The sequence below is a fragment of the Coregonus clupeaformis genome, chromosome 7, assembly GCF_020615455.1.
Source record: "Coregonus clupeaformis isolate EN_2021a chromosome 7, ASM2061545v1, whole genome shotgun sequence".
Lineage (NCBI taxonomy): Eukaryota > Metazoa > Chordata > Actinopteri > Salmoniformes > Salmonidae > Coregonus > Coregonus clupeaformis.
In genome coordinates, this window is record NC_059198.1 from 54335606 (window position 1) to 54351862 (window position 16257).

The following is a 16257-nucleotide window of genomic DNA, read 5'->3' on the forward strand; positions in this document are numbered from 1 at the left end:
CTACTGGTGTGTTCTGTACTCTACTAAACTCTACTGGTGTGTTCTGTACTCTACTCTACCAAACTCTACTGGTGTGTTCTGTACTCTACTCTACCAAACTCTACTGGTGTGTTCTGTACTCTACTCTACCAAACTCTACTGGTGTGTTCTGTACTCTACTAAACTCTACTGGTGTGTTCTGTACTCTACTCTACTAAACTCTACTGGTGTGTTCTGTACTCTACTCTACTAAACTCCACTGGTGTGTTCTGTACTCTACTCTACTAAACTCTACTGGTGTGTTCTGTACTCTACTAAACTCTACTGGTGTGTTCTGTACTCTACTCTACTAAACTATACTGTTGTGTTCTGTACTCTACTCTACTAAACTCTACTGGTGTGTTCTGTACTCTACTAAACTCTACTGGTGTGTTCTGTACTCTACTCTACTAAACTCTACTGTTGTGTTCTGTAATCTACTCTACTAAACTCTACTGGTGTGTTCTGTACTCTACTCTACTGAACTCTACTGGTGTGTTCTGTACTCTACTCTACTAAACTCTACTGGTGTGTTCTGTACTCTACTCTACTAAACTCTACTGGTGTGTTCTGTACTCTACTCTACTAAACTCTACTGGTGTGTTCTGTACTCTACTCTACTAAACTCTACTGGTGTGTTCTGTACTCTACCAAACTCTACTGGTGTGTTCTGTACTCTACTCTACTAAACTCTACTGGTGTGTTCTGTACTCTACTCAACTCTACTGGTTTGTTCTGTACTCTACTAAACTCTACTGGTGTGTTCTGTACTCTACTAAACTCTACTGGTGTGTTCTGTACTCTACTAAACTCTACTGTTGTGTTCTGTACTCTACTCTACTAAACTCTACTGGTGTGTTCTGTACTCTACTCTACTGAACTCTACTGGTGTGTTCTGCACTCTACTCTACTGAACTCTACTGGTGTGTTCTGTACTCTACTCTACTAAACTCTACTGGTGTGTTCTCTACTCTACTCTACTAAACTCTACTGGTGTGTTCTGTACTCTACTCTACTAAACTCTACTGGTGTGTTCTGTACTCTACCAAACTCTACTGGTGTGTTCTGTACTCTACTCTACTAAACTCTACTGGTGTGTTCTGTACTCTACTAAACTCTACTGGTGTGTTCTGTGCTCTACTCTACTAAACTCTACTGGTGTGTTCTGTACTCTACTCTACTAAACTCTACTGGTGTGTTCTCTACTCTACCAAACTCTACTGGTGTGTTCTGTACTCTACTAAACTCTACTGGTGTGTTCTGTACTCTACTCTACTAAACTCTACTGTTGTGTTCTGTACTCTACTCTACTAAACTCTACTGGTGTGTTCTGTACTCTACTCTACTAAACTGTACTATTGTGTTCTCTACTCTACTCGACTAAACTCTACTGGTGTGTTCTCTACTCTACTAAACTCTACTGGTGTGTTCTGTACTCTACTCTACTAAACTCTACTGGTGTGTTCTGTACTCTACTCTACTAAACTCTACTGGTGTGTTCTGTACTCTACTCTACTAAACTCTACTGGTGTGTTCTGTACTCTACTCTACTAAACTCTACTGGTGTGTTCTGTACTCTACTCTACTAAACTCTACTGGTGTGTTCTGTACTCTACTAAACTCTACTGGTGTGTTCTGTACTCTACTCTACTAAACTCTACTGGTGTGTTCTGTACTCTACTAAACTCTACTGGTGTGTTCTGTACTCTACTAAACTCTGCTGGTGTGTTCTCTACTCTACTCTACTAAACTCTACTGGTGTGTTCTGTACACTACTAAACTCTACTTGTGTGTTCTGTACTCTACTAAACTCCACTGGTGTGTTCTGTACTCTACTCTACTAAACTGCACTGGTGTGTTCTGTACTCTACTCTACTAAACTCTACTGGTGTGTTCTGTACTCTACTAAACTCTACTGGTGTGTTCTCTACTCTACTAAACTCTACTGGTGTGTTCTGTACTCTACTCTACCAAACTCTACTGGTGTGTTCTGTACTCTACTAAACTCTACTGGTGTGTTCTGTACTCTACTCTACTAAACTCTACTGGTGTGTTCTGTACTCTACTCTACTAAACTCTACTGGTGTGTTCTGTACTCTACTAAACTCCATTGGTGTGTTCTGTACTCTACTCTACCAAACTCTACTGGTGTGTACTCTACTCTCCTAAACTCTACTGGTGTGTTCTGTACTCTACTCTACTAAACTCTACTGGTGTGTTCTGTACTCTACTCTACTAAACTCTACTGGTGTGTTCTGTACTCTACTCTACTAAACTCTACTGGTGTGTTCAGTACTGTACTAAACTCTACTGGTGTGTTCTGTACTCTACTCTACTAAACTCCACTGGTGTGTTCTGTACTATACTAAACTCTACTAAACTCTACTGGTGTGTTCTGTACTCTACTCTACTAAACTCTACTGGTGTGTTCTGTACTCTACTCTACTAAACTCTACTGGTGTGTTCTGTACTCTACTCTATTAAACTCCACTGTTGTGTTCTGTACTCTACTAAACTCTACTGGTGTGTTCTGTACTCTACTCTACTAAACTCTACTGGGGTGTTTTGTACTCTACTAAACTCTACTGGGGTGTTTTGTACTCTACTAAACTTTACAGGTGTGTTCTGTACTCTACTCTACTAAACTCCACTGTTGTGTTCTGTACTCTACTAAACTCTACTGGTGTGTTCTGTACTCTACTCTACTAAACTCTACTGGTGTGTTCTGTACTCTACTCTACTAAACTCTACTGGTGTGTTCTGTACTCTACTCTACTAAACTCTACTGGTGTGTTCTGTACTCTACTCTACTAAACTCTACTGGTGTGTTCTGTACTCTACTAAACTCTACTGGTGTGTTCTGTACTCTACTCTACTAAACTCCACTGGTGTGTTCTGTACTCTACTAAACTCTACTGGTGTGTTCTGTACTCTACTAAACTCTACTGGTGTGTTCTGTACTCTACTCTACTAAACTCTACTGGTGTGTTCTGTACTCTACTAAACTCTACTGGTGTGTTCTGCACTCTACTCTACTGAACTCTACTGGTGTGTTCTGTACTCTACTCTACTAAACTCTACTGGTGTGTTCTCTACTCTACTCTACTAAACTCTACTGGTGTGTTCTGTACTCTACTCTACTAAACTCTACTGGTGTGTTCTGTACTCTACCAAACTCTACTGGTGTGTTCTGTACTCTACTCTACTAAACTCTACTGGTGTGTTCTGTACTCTACTAAACTCTACTGGTGTGTTCTGTGCTCTACTGTACTAAACTCTACAGGTGTGTTCTGTACTCTACTCTACTAAACTCTACTGGTGTGTTCTCTACTCTACTCTACCAAACTCTACTGGTGTGTTCTGTACTCTACTAAACTCTACTGGTGTGTTCTGTACTCTACTCTACTAAACTCTACTGGTGTGTTCTGTACTCTACTCTACTAAACTCTACTGGTGTGTTCTGTACTCTACTCTACTAAACTCTACTATTGTGTTCTCTACTCTACTCGACTAAACTCTACTGGTGTGTTCTGTACTCTACTCTACTAAACTCTACTGGTGTGTTCTGTACTCTACTCTACTAAACTCTACTGGTGTGTTCTGTACTCTACTCTACTAAACTCTACTGGTGTGTTCTGTACTCTACTCTCCTAAACTCTACTGGTGTGTTCTCTACTCTACTCTACTAAACTCTACTGGTGTGTTCTGTACTCTACTCTACTAAACTCTACTGGTGTGTTCTGTACTCTACTCTACTAAACTCTACTGGTGTGTTCTGTACTCTACTAAACTCTACTGGTGTGTTCTGTACTCTACTCTACTAAACTCTACTGGTGTGTTCTGTACTCTACTAAACTCTACTGGTGTGTTCTGTACTCTACTAAACTCTGCTGGTGTGTTCTGTACTCTACTCTACTAAACTCTACTGGTGTGTTCTGTACACTCTACTAAACTCTACTTGTGTGTTCTGTACTCTACTAAACTCTACTGGTGTGTTCTGTACTCTACTCTACTAAACTGCACTGGTGTGTTCTGTACTCTACTCTACTAAACTCTACTGGTGTGTTCTGTACTCTACTAAACTCTACTGGTGTGTTCTCTACTCTACTAAACTCTACTGGTGTGTTCTGTACTCTACCAAACTCTACTGGTGTGTTCTGTACTCTACTAAACTCTACTGGTGTGTTCTGTACTCTACTCTACTAAACTCTACTGGTGTGTTCTGTACTCTACTCTACTAAACTCTACTGGTGTGTTCTGTACTCTACTAAACTCCATTGGTGTGTTCTGTACTCTACTCTACCAAACTCTACTGGTGTGTACTCTACTCTCCTAAACTCTACTGGTGTGTTCTGTACTCTACTCTACTAAACTCTACTGGTGTGTTCTGTACTCTACTCTACTAAACTCTACTGGTGTGTTCTGTACTCTACTCTACTAAACTCTACTGGTGTGTTCAGTACTGTACTAAACTCTACTGGTGTGTTCTGTACTCTACTCTACTAAACTCTACTGGTGTGTTCTGTACTCTACTCTACTAAACTCTACTGGTGTGTTCTGTACTCTACTCTACTAAACTCTACTGGTGTGTTCTGTACTCTACTCTACTAAACTCTACTGGTGTGTTCTGTACTCTACTCTATTAAACTCCACTGTTGTGTTCTGTACTCTACTAAACTCTACTGGTGTGTTCTGTACTCTACTCTACTAAACTCTACTGGGGTGTTTTGTACTCTACTAAACTCTGCTGGGGTGTTTTGTACTCTACTAAACTCTACAGGTGTGTTCTGTACTCTACTCTATTAAACTCCACTGTTGTGTTCTGTACTCTACTAAACTCTACTGGTGTGTTCTGTACTCTACTCTACTAAACTCTACTGGTGTGTTCTGTACTCTACTCTACTAAACTCTACTGGTGTGTTCTGTACTCTACTCTACTAAACTCTACTGGTGTGTTCTGTACTCTACTCTACTAAACTCTACTGGTGTGTTCTGTACTCTACTAAACTCTACTGGTGTGTTCTGTACTCTACGCTACTAAACTCCACTGGTGTGTTCTGTACTCTACTAAACTCTACTGGTGTGTTCTGTACTCTACTAAACTCTACTGGTGTGTTCTGTACTCTACTCTACTAAACTCTACTGGTGTGTTCTGTACTCTACTAAACTCTACTGGTGTGTTCTGTACTCTACTAAACTCTACTGGTGTGTTCTGTACTCTACTCTACTAAACTCTACTGGTGTGTTCTGTACTCTACTCTACTAAACTCTACTGGTGTGTTCTGTACTCTACTCTACTAAACTCCACTGGTGTGTATTGTACTCTACTAAACTCTACTGGTGTGTTCTGTACTCTACTAAACTCTACTGGTGTGTTCTGTACTCTACTAAACTCTACTGGGGTGTTCTGTACTCTACTCTACTAAACTCTACTGGTGTGTTCTGTACTCTACTAAACTCTACTGGTGTGTTCTGTACTCTACTCTACTAAACTCTACTGGTGTGTTCTGTACTCTACTCTACTAAACTCTACTGGTGTGTTCTGTACTCCACTAAACTCTACTGGTGTGTTCTGTACTCTACTCTACTAAACTCTACTGGTGTGTTCTGTACTCTACTCTTCTAAACTCTACTGGTGTGTTCTCTACTCTACTAAACTCCACTGGTGTGTTCTGTACTCTACTAAACTCTACTGGTGTGTTCTATACTCTAAACTAAACACTCCTTTCTTTACAGTAATAACTATGACAGAGCCAGACAGACCTCCTCTCTACAGTAAAAACTATGACAGAGACAGACAGACCTCCTCTCTCTACAGTAATAACTATGACAGAGACATACAGACCTCCTCTCTCTACATTAATAACCATAACACCTACTTCTGATGGAATGAGAGTTGAATCCTTTCATACTAAACATGAAAGTTGAGGAGTGGCAGAACAGCTCACCAGGATGGAGGCCAGTATTGGAGTCTTAATGATCCACCAGAACATGTCAGTCTTTTCAATGATGTCCCAGCACCTGGTAACATATAGGTGATATCACATACAGTGGGGGAAAAAAGTATTTAGTCAGCCACCAATTGTGCAAGTTCTCCCACTTAAAAAGATGAGAGAGGCCTGTAATTTTCATCATAGGTACACGTCAACTATGACAGACAAAATGAGAAGAAAAAAATCCAGAAAATCATGTTGTAGGATTTTTTATGAATTTATTTGCAAATTATGGTGGAAAATAAGTATTTGGTCAATAACAAAAGTTTCTCAATACTTTGTTATATACCCTTTGTTGGCAATGACACAGGTCAAACGTTTTCTGTAAGTCTTCACAAGGTTTTCACACACTGTTGCTGAATACACCTCCGCTGTCTTCAACCAGGATCTCAGCGATCACTGCCTTATTGCCTGCGTCCGTAACGGGTCCGCGGTCAAACGACCACCCCTCATCACTGTCAAACGCTCCCAAAAACACTTCAGCGAGCAGGCCTTCCTAATTGACCTGGCCCAGGTATCCTGGATAGATATAGATCTCATTCCGTCAGTAGAGGATGCCTGGTTGTTCTTTAAAAGTAATTTCCTCTCAATCTTAAATAGACATGCCCCATTCAAAAAATACAGAACTAAGAACAGATATAGCCCCTGGTTCTCCTCAGACTTGACTGCCCTTGACCAGCACAAAAACATCCTGTGGCGTACTGCATTAGCATCAAATAGCCCCCGCGATATGCAACTTTTCAGGGAAGTCAGGAACCAATATACACAAGCAGTTAGGAAAGCAAAGGCTAACTTTTTCAAACAGAAATTTGCATCCTGTAGCACTAACTCCAAAAAGTTTTGGGACACTGTCCATGGAAAATAAGAGCACTTCCTCCCAGCTGCCCACTGCACTGAGGCTAGGAAACACTATCACCACCGATAAATCTACAATAATCGAGAATTTCAACAAGCATTTTGCTATGGCTGGCCATGCTTTCCACCTGGCTACAACTACCCCGGCCACCAGCTCTGCACCCTCCGCTGCAACTTGCCCATGCCCCCCCCCGCTTCTCCTTCACACAAATCCAGACAGCTGATGTTCTAAAAGAGCTGCAAAATCTGGACCCCTACAAATCATCTGGGCTAGACAATCTGGACCCTTTCTTTCTAAAACTAGCCGCGAAATTGTCGCAACCCCCTATTACTAGCCTGTTCAACCTCTCTTTCGTAACGTCTGAGATCCCCAGAGATTGGAAAGCTGCCACGGTCATCCCCCTCTTCAAAGGGGTGACACTCTAGATCCAAACTGTTACAGACCCATATCCATCCTGCCCTGCCTTTCAAAAGTTTTTGAAAGCCAAGTCAACAAACAGATAACCCGACCATTTCGAATCCCACCGTACCTTCTCCGCTATGCAATCCGGTTTCCGAGCTGGTCATGGGTGCACTTCAGCCACGCTCAAGGTCCTAAACGATATTATAACCGCGATCGATAATAGACAGTACTGTGCAGCCGTTTTCATTGACCTGGCCAAGGCTTTCGACTCTGTCAACCACCGCATTCTTATTGGCAGACTAAATAGCCTTGGTTTCTCAAATGACTGCCTCGCCTGGTTCACCAACTACTTCTCAGATAGAGTTCAATGTGTCAAATCGGAGAGCCTGTTGTCTGGACCTATGGCAGTCTCTATGGGGGTGCCACGGGGTTCAATTCTTGGGCCGACTCTTTTCTCTGTGTATATCAATGACGTCGCTCTTGCTGCTGGTGACTCTCAAATCCACCTCTACGCAGACGACACCATTTTGTATACATCTGGCCCTTCATTGGACACTGTGTTAACAAACCTCAAAACGAGCTTCAACGCCATACAACACTCCTTCAGTAGCCTCCAGCTGCTCTTAAACACTAGTAAAACTAAATGCATGCTCTTCAACCGAACGCTGCTGGCACCCGCCCACCCGACTAGAATCACTACACTCGACGGGTCTGACCTAGAGTATGTGGACAACTACAAATATCTAGGTGTCTGGTTAGACTGTAAACTCTCCTTCCAGACTCACATTAAGAATCTCCAATCCAAAGTTAAATCTAGAATCGGTTTCCTATTTCGCAACAAAGCCTCCTTCACTCATGCTGCCAAACATGCCCTCGTAAAACTGACTATCCTACCGATCCTTGACTTCGGCGATGTCATTTACAAAATAGCCTCCAACACTCTACTCAGCAAATTGGATGTAGTCAATCACAGTGCCATCCGTTTTGTCTCCAAAGCCCCATATAATACCCACCACTGTGACCTGTACGCTCTTGTTGGCTGGTCCTCACTACATATTCATCGCCAAACACACTGGCTCCAGGCCATCTATAAATCACTGCTAGGCAAATCCCCGCCTTATCTTAGCTCATTGGTCACCATAGCAACACCCACCCGTAGTCTGCGCTCCAGCGGGTATATCTCACTGGTCATCCCCAAAGCCAACACCTCCTTTGGCCGCAATTCCTTCCAGTTCTCTGCTGCCAATGACTGGAACAAATTGCAAAAATCTCTGAAGCTGGAGACACTTATCTCCCTCACTAACTTTAAGCATCAGTTGTCAGAGCAGCTTACCGATCACTGCACCTGTACACAGCCCATCTGAAATAACCCGCCCAACTACCTCATCCCTATATTGTTATTTATTTTGCTCAATTGTACCCCAGTATCTCTATTTGCACATCATCTCTTGCACATCTATCATTCCAGTGTTAATACTAATTGTAATTATTTTGCACTATAGCCTATTTTATTGCCTTACCTCCATAACTTGCTAAATTTGCACACACTGTATATATATGTATTTCTGTTGTATTTTTGACTTTTTTGTTTTACCCCATATGTAACTCTGTGTTGTTGTTTTTATCGCACTGCTTTGCTTTATCTTGGCCAGGTCGCAGTTGTAAATGAGAACTTGTTCTCAACTGGTTTACCTGGTTAAATAAAGGTGAAATAAAAAATAAAAAATGTGGCCCATTCCTCCATGCAGATCTCCTCTAGAGCAGTGATGTTTTGGGGTTGTGACTGGGCAACACAGACTTACAACTCCCTCCAAAGATTTTCTATGGGGTTGAGATCTGGAGACTGGCTAGGCCACTCCAGGACCTTGAAATGCTTCTTACGAAGCCACTCCTTCGTTGCCCGGGAGGTGTGTTTGGGATCATTGTCATGCTGAAAGACCCAGCCACGTTTCATCTTCAATGCCCTTGCTGATGGAAGGAGGTTTTCACTCAAAATCTCACGATACATGGCCCCATTCATTCTTTCCTTTACACGGATCAGTCGTCCTGGTCCCTTTGCAGAAAAACAGCCCCAAAGCATGATGTTTCCACCCCCATGCTTTACAGTAGGTATGGTGTTCTTTGGATGCAACTCAGCATTCTTTGTCCTCCAAACACGACGAGTTGAGTTTTTACCAAAAAGTTATATTTTGGTTTCATCTGACCATATGATATTCTCCCAATCCTCTTCTGGATCATCCAAATGCACTCTAGCAAACTTCAGACGGGCCTGGACATGTACTGGCTTAAGCAGGGGGACACGTCTGGCACTGCAGGATTTGAGTCCCTGGCGGCGTAGTGTGTTACTGATGGTAGGCTTTGTTACTTTGGTCCCAGCTCTCTGCAGGTCATTCACTAGGTCCCCCATGTGGTTCTGGGATTTTTTGCTCACCGTTCTTGTGATCATTTTGACCCCACGGGGTGAGATCTTGCGTGGAGCCCCAGATCGAGGGAGATTATCACTGGTCGTGTATGTCTTCCATTTCCTAATAATTGCTCCCACAATTGATTTATTCAAACCAAGCTGCTTACCTATTGCAGATTCAGTCTTCCCAGCCTGGTGCAGGTCTACACATTTTCTTCTGGTGTCCTTTGACAGCTCTTTGGTCTTGGCCATAGTGGAGTTTGGAGTGTGACTGTTTGAGGTTGTGGACAGGTGTCTTTTATACTGATAACAAGTTCAAACAGGTGCCATTAATATAGGTAACGAGTGGAGGACAGAGGAACCTCTTAAAGAAGAAGTTACAGGTCTGTGAGAGCCAGAAATCTTGCTTGTTTGTAGGTGACCAAATACTTATTTTCCACCATAATTTGCAAATAAATTCATTAAAAATCCTACAATGTGATTTTCTGGAGAAAAAAATTCTCAATTTGTCTGTCATAGTTGACGTGTACCTATGATGAACATTACAGGCCTCTCTCATCGTTTTAAGTGGGAGAACTTGCACAATTGGAGGCTGACTAAATACTTTTTTTCCCCACTGTATATATTTTTACATATATTACAGCACCTGGTAACATATAGATTGATTATATCAAATATAGTATTACATACAGTACCAGTCAAAAGTTTGGACACCTATTCATTCAAGGGTTTTTCTTTATTTTTACTATTTTCTACATTCAAAACTATTAAATAACCCATATGGAATCATGTAGTAACCAAAAAAGTGTTAAACAACTAACCACTGGTCCTGGCATCCCACATTGCGTACACCTGGTAACCATCATAGAGCACACCTGCTCCCCATCGTTAAACACACCTGGACTTCATCACCACCCTGATTTCTCTCCCTTCATATAGCCCTCAGCAGCCTCAGTCGTCAGGCTGTTTTGGTTTTGGTTATGTTCAGTACACTAATCCTGTTTTTGAATTTTCTTCATGTTTATTATTATTAAACTCACCTTCTTCCTGAGTATACGTTACGGAATACTGCCTCTGAAATTATGGAAGCAGCAGCAGATTCCTTCCGGAGGACATCGTTTCCGACCGTGGTCCCCAATTCACGTTGCAGGTCTGGAAAGCCTTTGTGGAGAAGCTGGGGGCCACGGTCAGCCTCACATCTGGGTCCCGGCCATCTGGGTCCCGGCCATCTGGGTACCGGCCATCTGGGTACCGGCCATCTGGGTCCCGGCCATCTGGGTACCGGCCATCTGGGTCCCGGCCATCTGGGTCCCGGCCATCTGGGTCCCGGCTATCTGGGTCCCGGGCCAGTCTAACGGGCAGGTGGAGAGGATCAACCAGGAGGTTCCAGGACCGGCAGGAGGAGTGGGTCCGGTTCCTTCCTTGGGTTCCTAAGGAATCACTGCCAGGACCGGCAGGAGGAGTGGGTCCGGTTCCTTCCTTGGGCGGAATAGGCCCATAACTCACTTTGTCACTCCTCCACTGGGATGACTCCCTTCCAGTGCATCCTGGGATATCAGCCGGCCCTGTGGACTCCGAGCCAGACCGAGGACCCTGCAGTTGACGAGTGGTTCCGCCGTCAGAAGGATCCGAAGGACCGCTAACGCTCCATCTTGTGTTCCATCGCATCTGGCAGGAAAACTCCCGCTCCACCTGGAAGCTAAGCCCCCGCGACACCCCTCTGCATCTCCTGGACATCGAGGACATCTCCTGGATCCCCGCCTATGCTGTTAGGTCCCTCCTGGACTCCCAACGTCGTGGGGGTCGGCTCCAGTACATGGGGGACTGGGAGGGGTATGGTCCTGAGGAGCGCTCTTGGGGGGTAGTTTCATGCCTGCTCCGTCCCTCGACGTCGCCGGTCTACTAACCACCGGTCCTGGCAACCCACATTGTGCACACCTGGCAACCATCACCTGCTCCCCAATGTTAAGCACACCTGGACTTCATCACCACCCTGCTTACTCTCCCTTCATTTACAGTGCCTTCGGAAAGTATTCAGACACCTTGACTTTTTCCACATTTTGTTACTTTACAGTCTTATTTTAAAATAGATAACTTTTTTTTTTCCTCAGCAATCTACACACAATACACCTTAATGTCAAAGTGAAAACTGGTAATTTGTTTTGTTGCAAATGTATTAAAAATAAAAAAACAGAAATACATGCATCCTGTTTCCATCCTTGAGATGTTTCTACAACTTGATTGGGCATGATTTGGAAAGGTACACACCTGTCTATATAAAACCAAGCCATGAGGTCAAAGGACTTGTATGTAGAGCTCCGAGACAGGATTGTGTCGAGGCACAGATCTGGGGAAGGGTACAAAAATATTTCTGCAGCATTGAAGGTCCCCAAGAACACAGTGGCCTTCATCATTCTTAAATGTAATACGTTTGGAACCACCAAGACTCTTCCTAGAGCTGGCCGCCCGGCCAAACTTAGCAATCAGGGGAGAAGGGCCTTGGTCAGGGAGGTGACCAAGAACCCAATGGTCACTGACAGAGCTAGAGTTCCTTTGTGGAGGTGGGAGAACCTTACAGAAGGACAACCATCTCTGCAGCACTCCACCAATCAGGCCTTTTTTAAATTTTTCTTTATTTAGCAGACACCCTTATCCAGAGCGACTTACAGGAGCAATTAGGGTTAAGTGCCTTGCTTAAGGGCACATCGACAGATTTTTCACCTAGTCGGCTTGGGGATTAGAACCAGCAACCTTTCGGTTACTGGCAAAACGCTCTTACCCACTAAGCTACCTGCCGCCCTGGCCTTTATGGTAGAGTGGCCAGACAGAAGCCACTCCTCAGTAAAAGGCACATGACAGCCTGCTTGGAGTTTGCCAAAAGGCACAAAAAGACTCTCAGACCATGAGAAACAAGATTCTCTGGTCTGATGAAACCAAGATTGAACTCTTTGGCCTGAATGCCAAGCATCACATCTGGAGGAAACCTGGTACCATCCCTACGGTGAAGCATGGTTGTCACGTTCGTCAGGGAGAGACCAAGGCGCAGCGTTGAATGCGAACATTTATATTTATTAGAATGATCACACGATCAAAATAACAGACGAAAACGTGATGTCTCTGGTTACATAAACAAACCAAAATAAGAACAAGAAACCACAAAGACAAAGTGAAAGACAGACAGTTAAATATGGCTCCCAATCAGAGACAACCAGCTGACACTCGTTGCCTCTGATTGGGAGTCACTCAGGTCAACATAGAAATACCAACATAGAATTACACACCCTGGCTCAACATAACAGTGTCCCCAGAGCCAGGGCGTGACAGTACCCCCCCCCTAAAGGCGCGGACTCCGACCGCGCCAACTAAATACCACAGGGGAGGGACCGGGGGGGCACTCCGCCTTGGCGGCGGATCCGGCTCCGGGCCTGATCCCCACTCCCTCTCCAACCCCCCCCAAAGTACCCCTGGTCCGGTCTGGCCCCGCTGGCCGGAGCTGGACTGCACACTGATGGAGCGGATTGCTCTAGCTCCGGCGTAACGCATCTGACCGGTGCCGGACCAGGCACCAGTGGAACAGGCATGGGCCGTGCCGGACCGACGACGCACACCACTGGCTTGGTGTGGGGAGCAGGAGCGGACCGGACCGGGCTGACGAAACGCACCACTGACTTGGTGCGGGGAGCAGGCCGGGCCGAGCTGGCGACACGCACCGTAGACTTGGTGCGGGGAGCAGGAACGGGCCGAGCCGGGCTGACGAAACGCACCACAGACTTGGTGCGGGGAGCAGGAACGGGCCGAGCCGGGCTGACGAAACGCACCACAGACTTGTTGCGGAGAGCAGGAACGGGCCGGACAGGGCTGACGAAACGCACCACAGACTTGGTGCGGGGAGCAGGAACAGGCCGAGCCGGGCTGACGAAACGCACCACAGACTTGGTGCGGGGAGCAGGAATGGGCCGGACTGGGCTGGCGACGCGCACCACTGACTTGGTGCGGGGAGCAGGAACAGACCGGACCGTACTGGGGACACACACCACTGGCCCTACATCGGGATCTGGAACGGGCCGGACCGGACTGGTAACACACCCCAGTACCTCTCGCCGTGCCTCTCCACCTTCCATCCCCTCTTCGACCAGTGGCCCCCGTAACCTGGCGGCCTCCTCTGCCAACCCGCTGGACCGCTCTATCGCGGCCTCCTGCTGCCCCGACGTCGTGAGCCCCCCCCTAAAAAAATTCTGGGGGTCTCTCCTCCCCGTGGGCCAGGCCTCTATCATTCTCGCCCAACTCTCGCTCTTCTGTCTCCAACTCCCGCTATTCAGCTCCTCAATGGGCTTGACCCAGTCGAAGCTCTTCCTCAACTGTTCCCAAGTCCACCCTCTCTGCTCCTCATTAGGCTTGACCCAGTCGAGGTTGCCACGGAGATCTGCTAGCGATGGCTCCTGGACACGATGCTTGGTCTGGTTTTGGTGGTTTCTTCTGTCACGTTCATCAGGGAGAGACCAAGGCGCAGCGTTGAATGCGAACATTATATTTATTAGAATGATCACACGATCAAAATAACAGACGAAAACGTGATGTCTCTGGTTACATAAACAAACCAAAATAAGAACAAGAAACCACAAAGACAAAGTGAAAGACAGACAGTTAAATATGGCTCCCAATCAGAGACAACCAGCTGACACTCGTTGCCTCTGATTGGGAGTCACTCAGGCCAACATAGAAATACCAACATAGAATTACACACCCTGGCTCAACATAACAGTGTCCCCAGAGCCAGGGCGTGACAATGGTGGTGGCAGCATCATGCTGTGGGGATGTTTTTCAGCGGCAGAGACTGGGAGACTAGTCAGGATCGATGTGCAAAGATATCTTTCATGAAAACCTGCTCCGGAGCACTCAGGACCTCTCACTAGGGCGAAGGTTCACCTTCCAACAGGACAACAACCCTAAGTGCACAGCCAAGACAACGCAGGAGTGGCTTCGGGACAAGTCTCTGAATGTCCTTGAGTGACCCAGCCAGAGCCCGGACTTGAACCCGATCTAACATCTCTGGAGAGACCTGACAATTGCTGTGCAGCGACGCTCCCCATCCAACCTGACAGAGCTTGAGAGGATCTGCAGAGAAGAATGGGAGAAACTCCCCAAATACAGGTGTGCCAAGCTTGTAGTTTCATACCCAAGAAGACTTGATGCTGTAATCGCTGCCAAAGATGCGTCAACAAAGTACTGAGTAAAGGGTCTGAATATTTATGAAAATGTAATATTTCAGTTTTTAATTTTTTTTATAAATTAGCAAATATTTATAAAAACCTGTTTTTGCTTTGTCATTATGGGGTATTGTGTGTAGATTGTTAAGGGAAAAAAACAATTTCATCAATTTTAGAATAAGGCTGTAACTTAACAAAATGTGGAAAAGTCAACAGGTCTGAATACTTTCCGAAGGCACTCATCAGGCAGTATTGGTTTTGGTTACGTTCAGTACGCTTTTCCTGTTGTGTATTATTTTCATGTTTATTATTATTAAACTCACCTGCTTCCTGACTCCCTGCGTATACGTTACAATTCTTTATTTTATACAGTATTTTTGCTCATCTTAATCAAGGGATCATTTCGGTCATGACCGTATATCAATTAAATGTATTAAATAAAGCCCTTTTTACAATCGCAGTTGTCACATTGCTTATCCAGAAACCCAGCCTAAAACCCCAAACAGCAAGCAATGCAGAAGGTGGCGAAAGGTGGAGAAAGTCCCTAGAAAGGCTCTGAGGGGCCAGTCCTCTTCTGGCTGTTTAAAGTAGACTACTATTTCAATATATCCATCAGAGACCATTAGAGCTGAACGTGCCATGAGTCATATACTGTGTTCTAGAAGGAGAATTACTGTGCGAGAACATTACTGAGAACATAACTGAGAACATTACTGAGAACATTACTGAGACCATTACTGTGTGGCTTTTCTTACCCCACGTCATTATAGTAGGCCTTGGCAACACCCCAAGCTGTGATGAAGATGGTCGGCCCTCCTGCAGGAGAAAAGCACACAACCAATCAATGCCTGGACCAGCCAACTCCAGAATATAGACAGACACAAGCCAATCAGACAGACAGACAGGCAGACAAACAAACTCACCACCAGCCAATCAGAAAGACAGACAGGCAGACAAACAAACTCACCACCAGCCAATCAGAAAGACAGACAGGCAGACAAACAGACAGACACACTTACCCCAATCAGACAGACAGGCAAACTCACCACCAGCCAATCAGACAGACAGGCAAACTTATCCAAGCCAATCAGACAGACAGACACACAGACACACTCACCCCAGCCAATCAGAATGTAGCACCAGAAGTAATTTCTCTCAGAGAAGAAGGAAACGGCCAATAGGGCATGGAGATACAGGCCTTCCACCAGCAGCCAGAAGAAGCTGGCCATTATACAGTACTGGAAGAAGACCATCACCGCCTTGCAGCCCACCTGAAAACACAAAGAGATATACGGTATCAGTCCACCTGACAACACAGAGAGATATACGGTATCAGTCCACCTGACAACACAGAGAGATATACGGTATCAGTCCACC

The 16257-nt window shown here is 45.1% G+C and overlaps 1 protein-coding gene across 1 annotated transcript in view; it reads right to left on the reverse strand.

Annotated features, from left to right (window-relative positions):
• vipr1b (vasoactive intestinal peptide receptor 1b) overlaps nucleotides 1–16257 on the reverse strand; it is a 295279-nt gene that overhangs the window by 34347 nt on the left and 244675 nt on the right. The window contains exons 6-8 of the mRNA XM_045221440.1: nucleotides 15998–16151; nucleotides 15636–15696; nucleotides 5967–6039 (exon numbers count right to left, since the gene is read on the reverse strand). Of these exons, the coding sequence (XP_045077375.1) occupies nucleotides 5967–6039; nucleotides 15636–15696; nucleotides 15998–16151 (288 nt within the window). The remainder of the gene's footprint in view (nucleotides 1–5966; nucleotides 6040–15635; nucleotides 15697–15997; nucleotides 16152–16257) is intronic.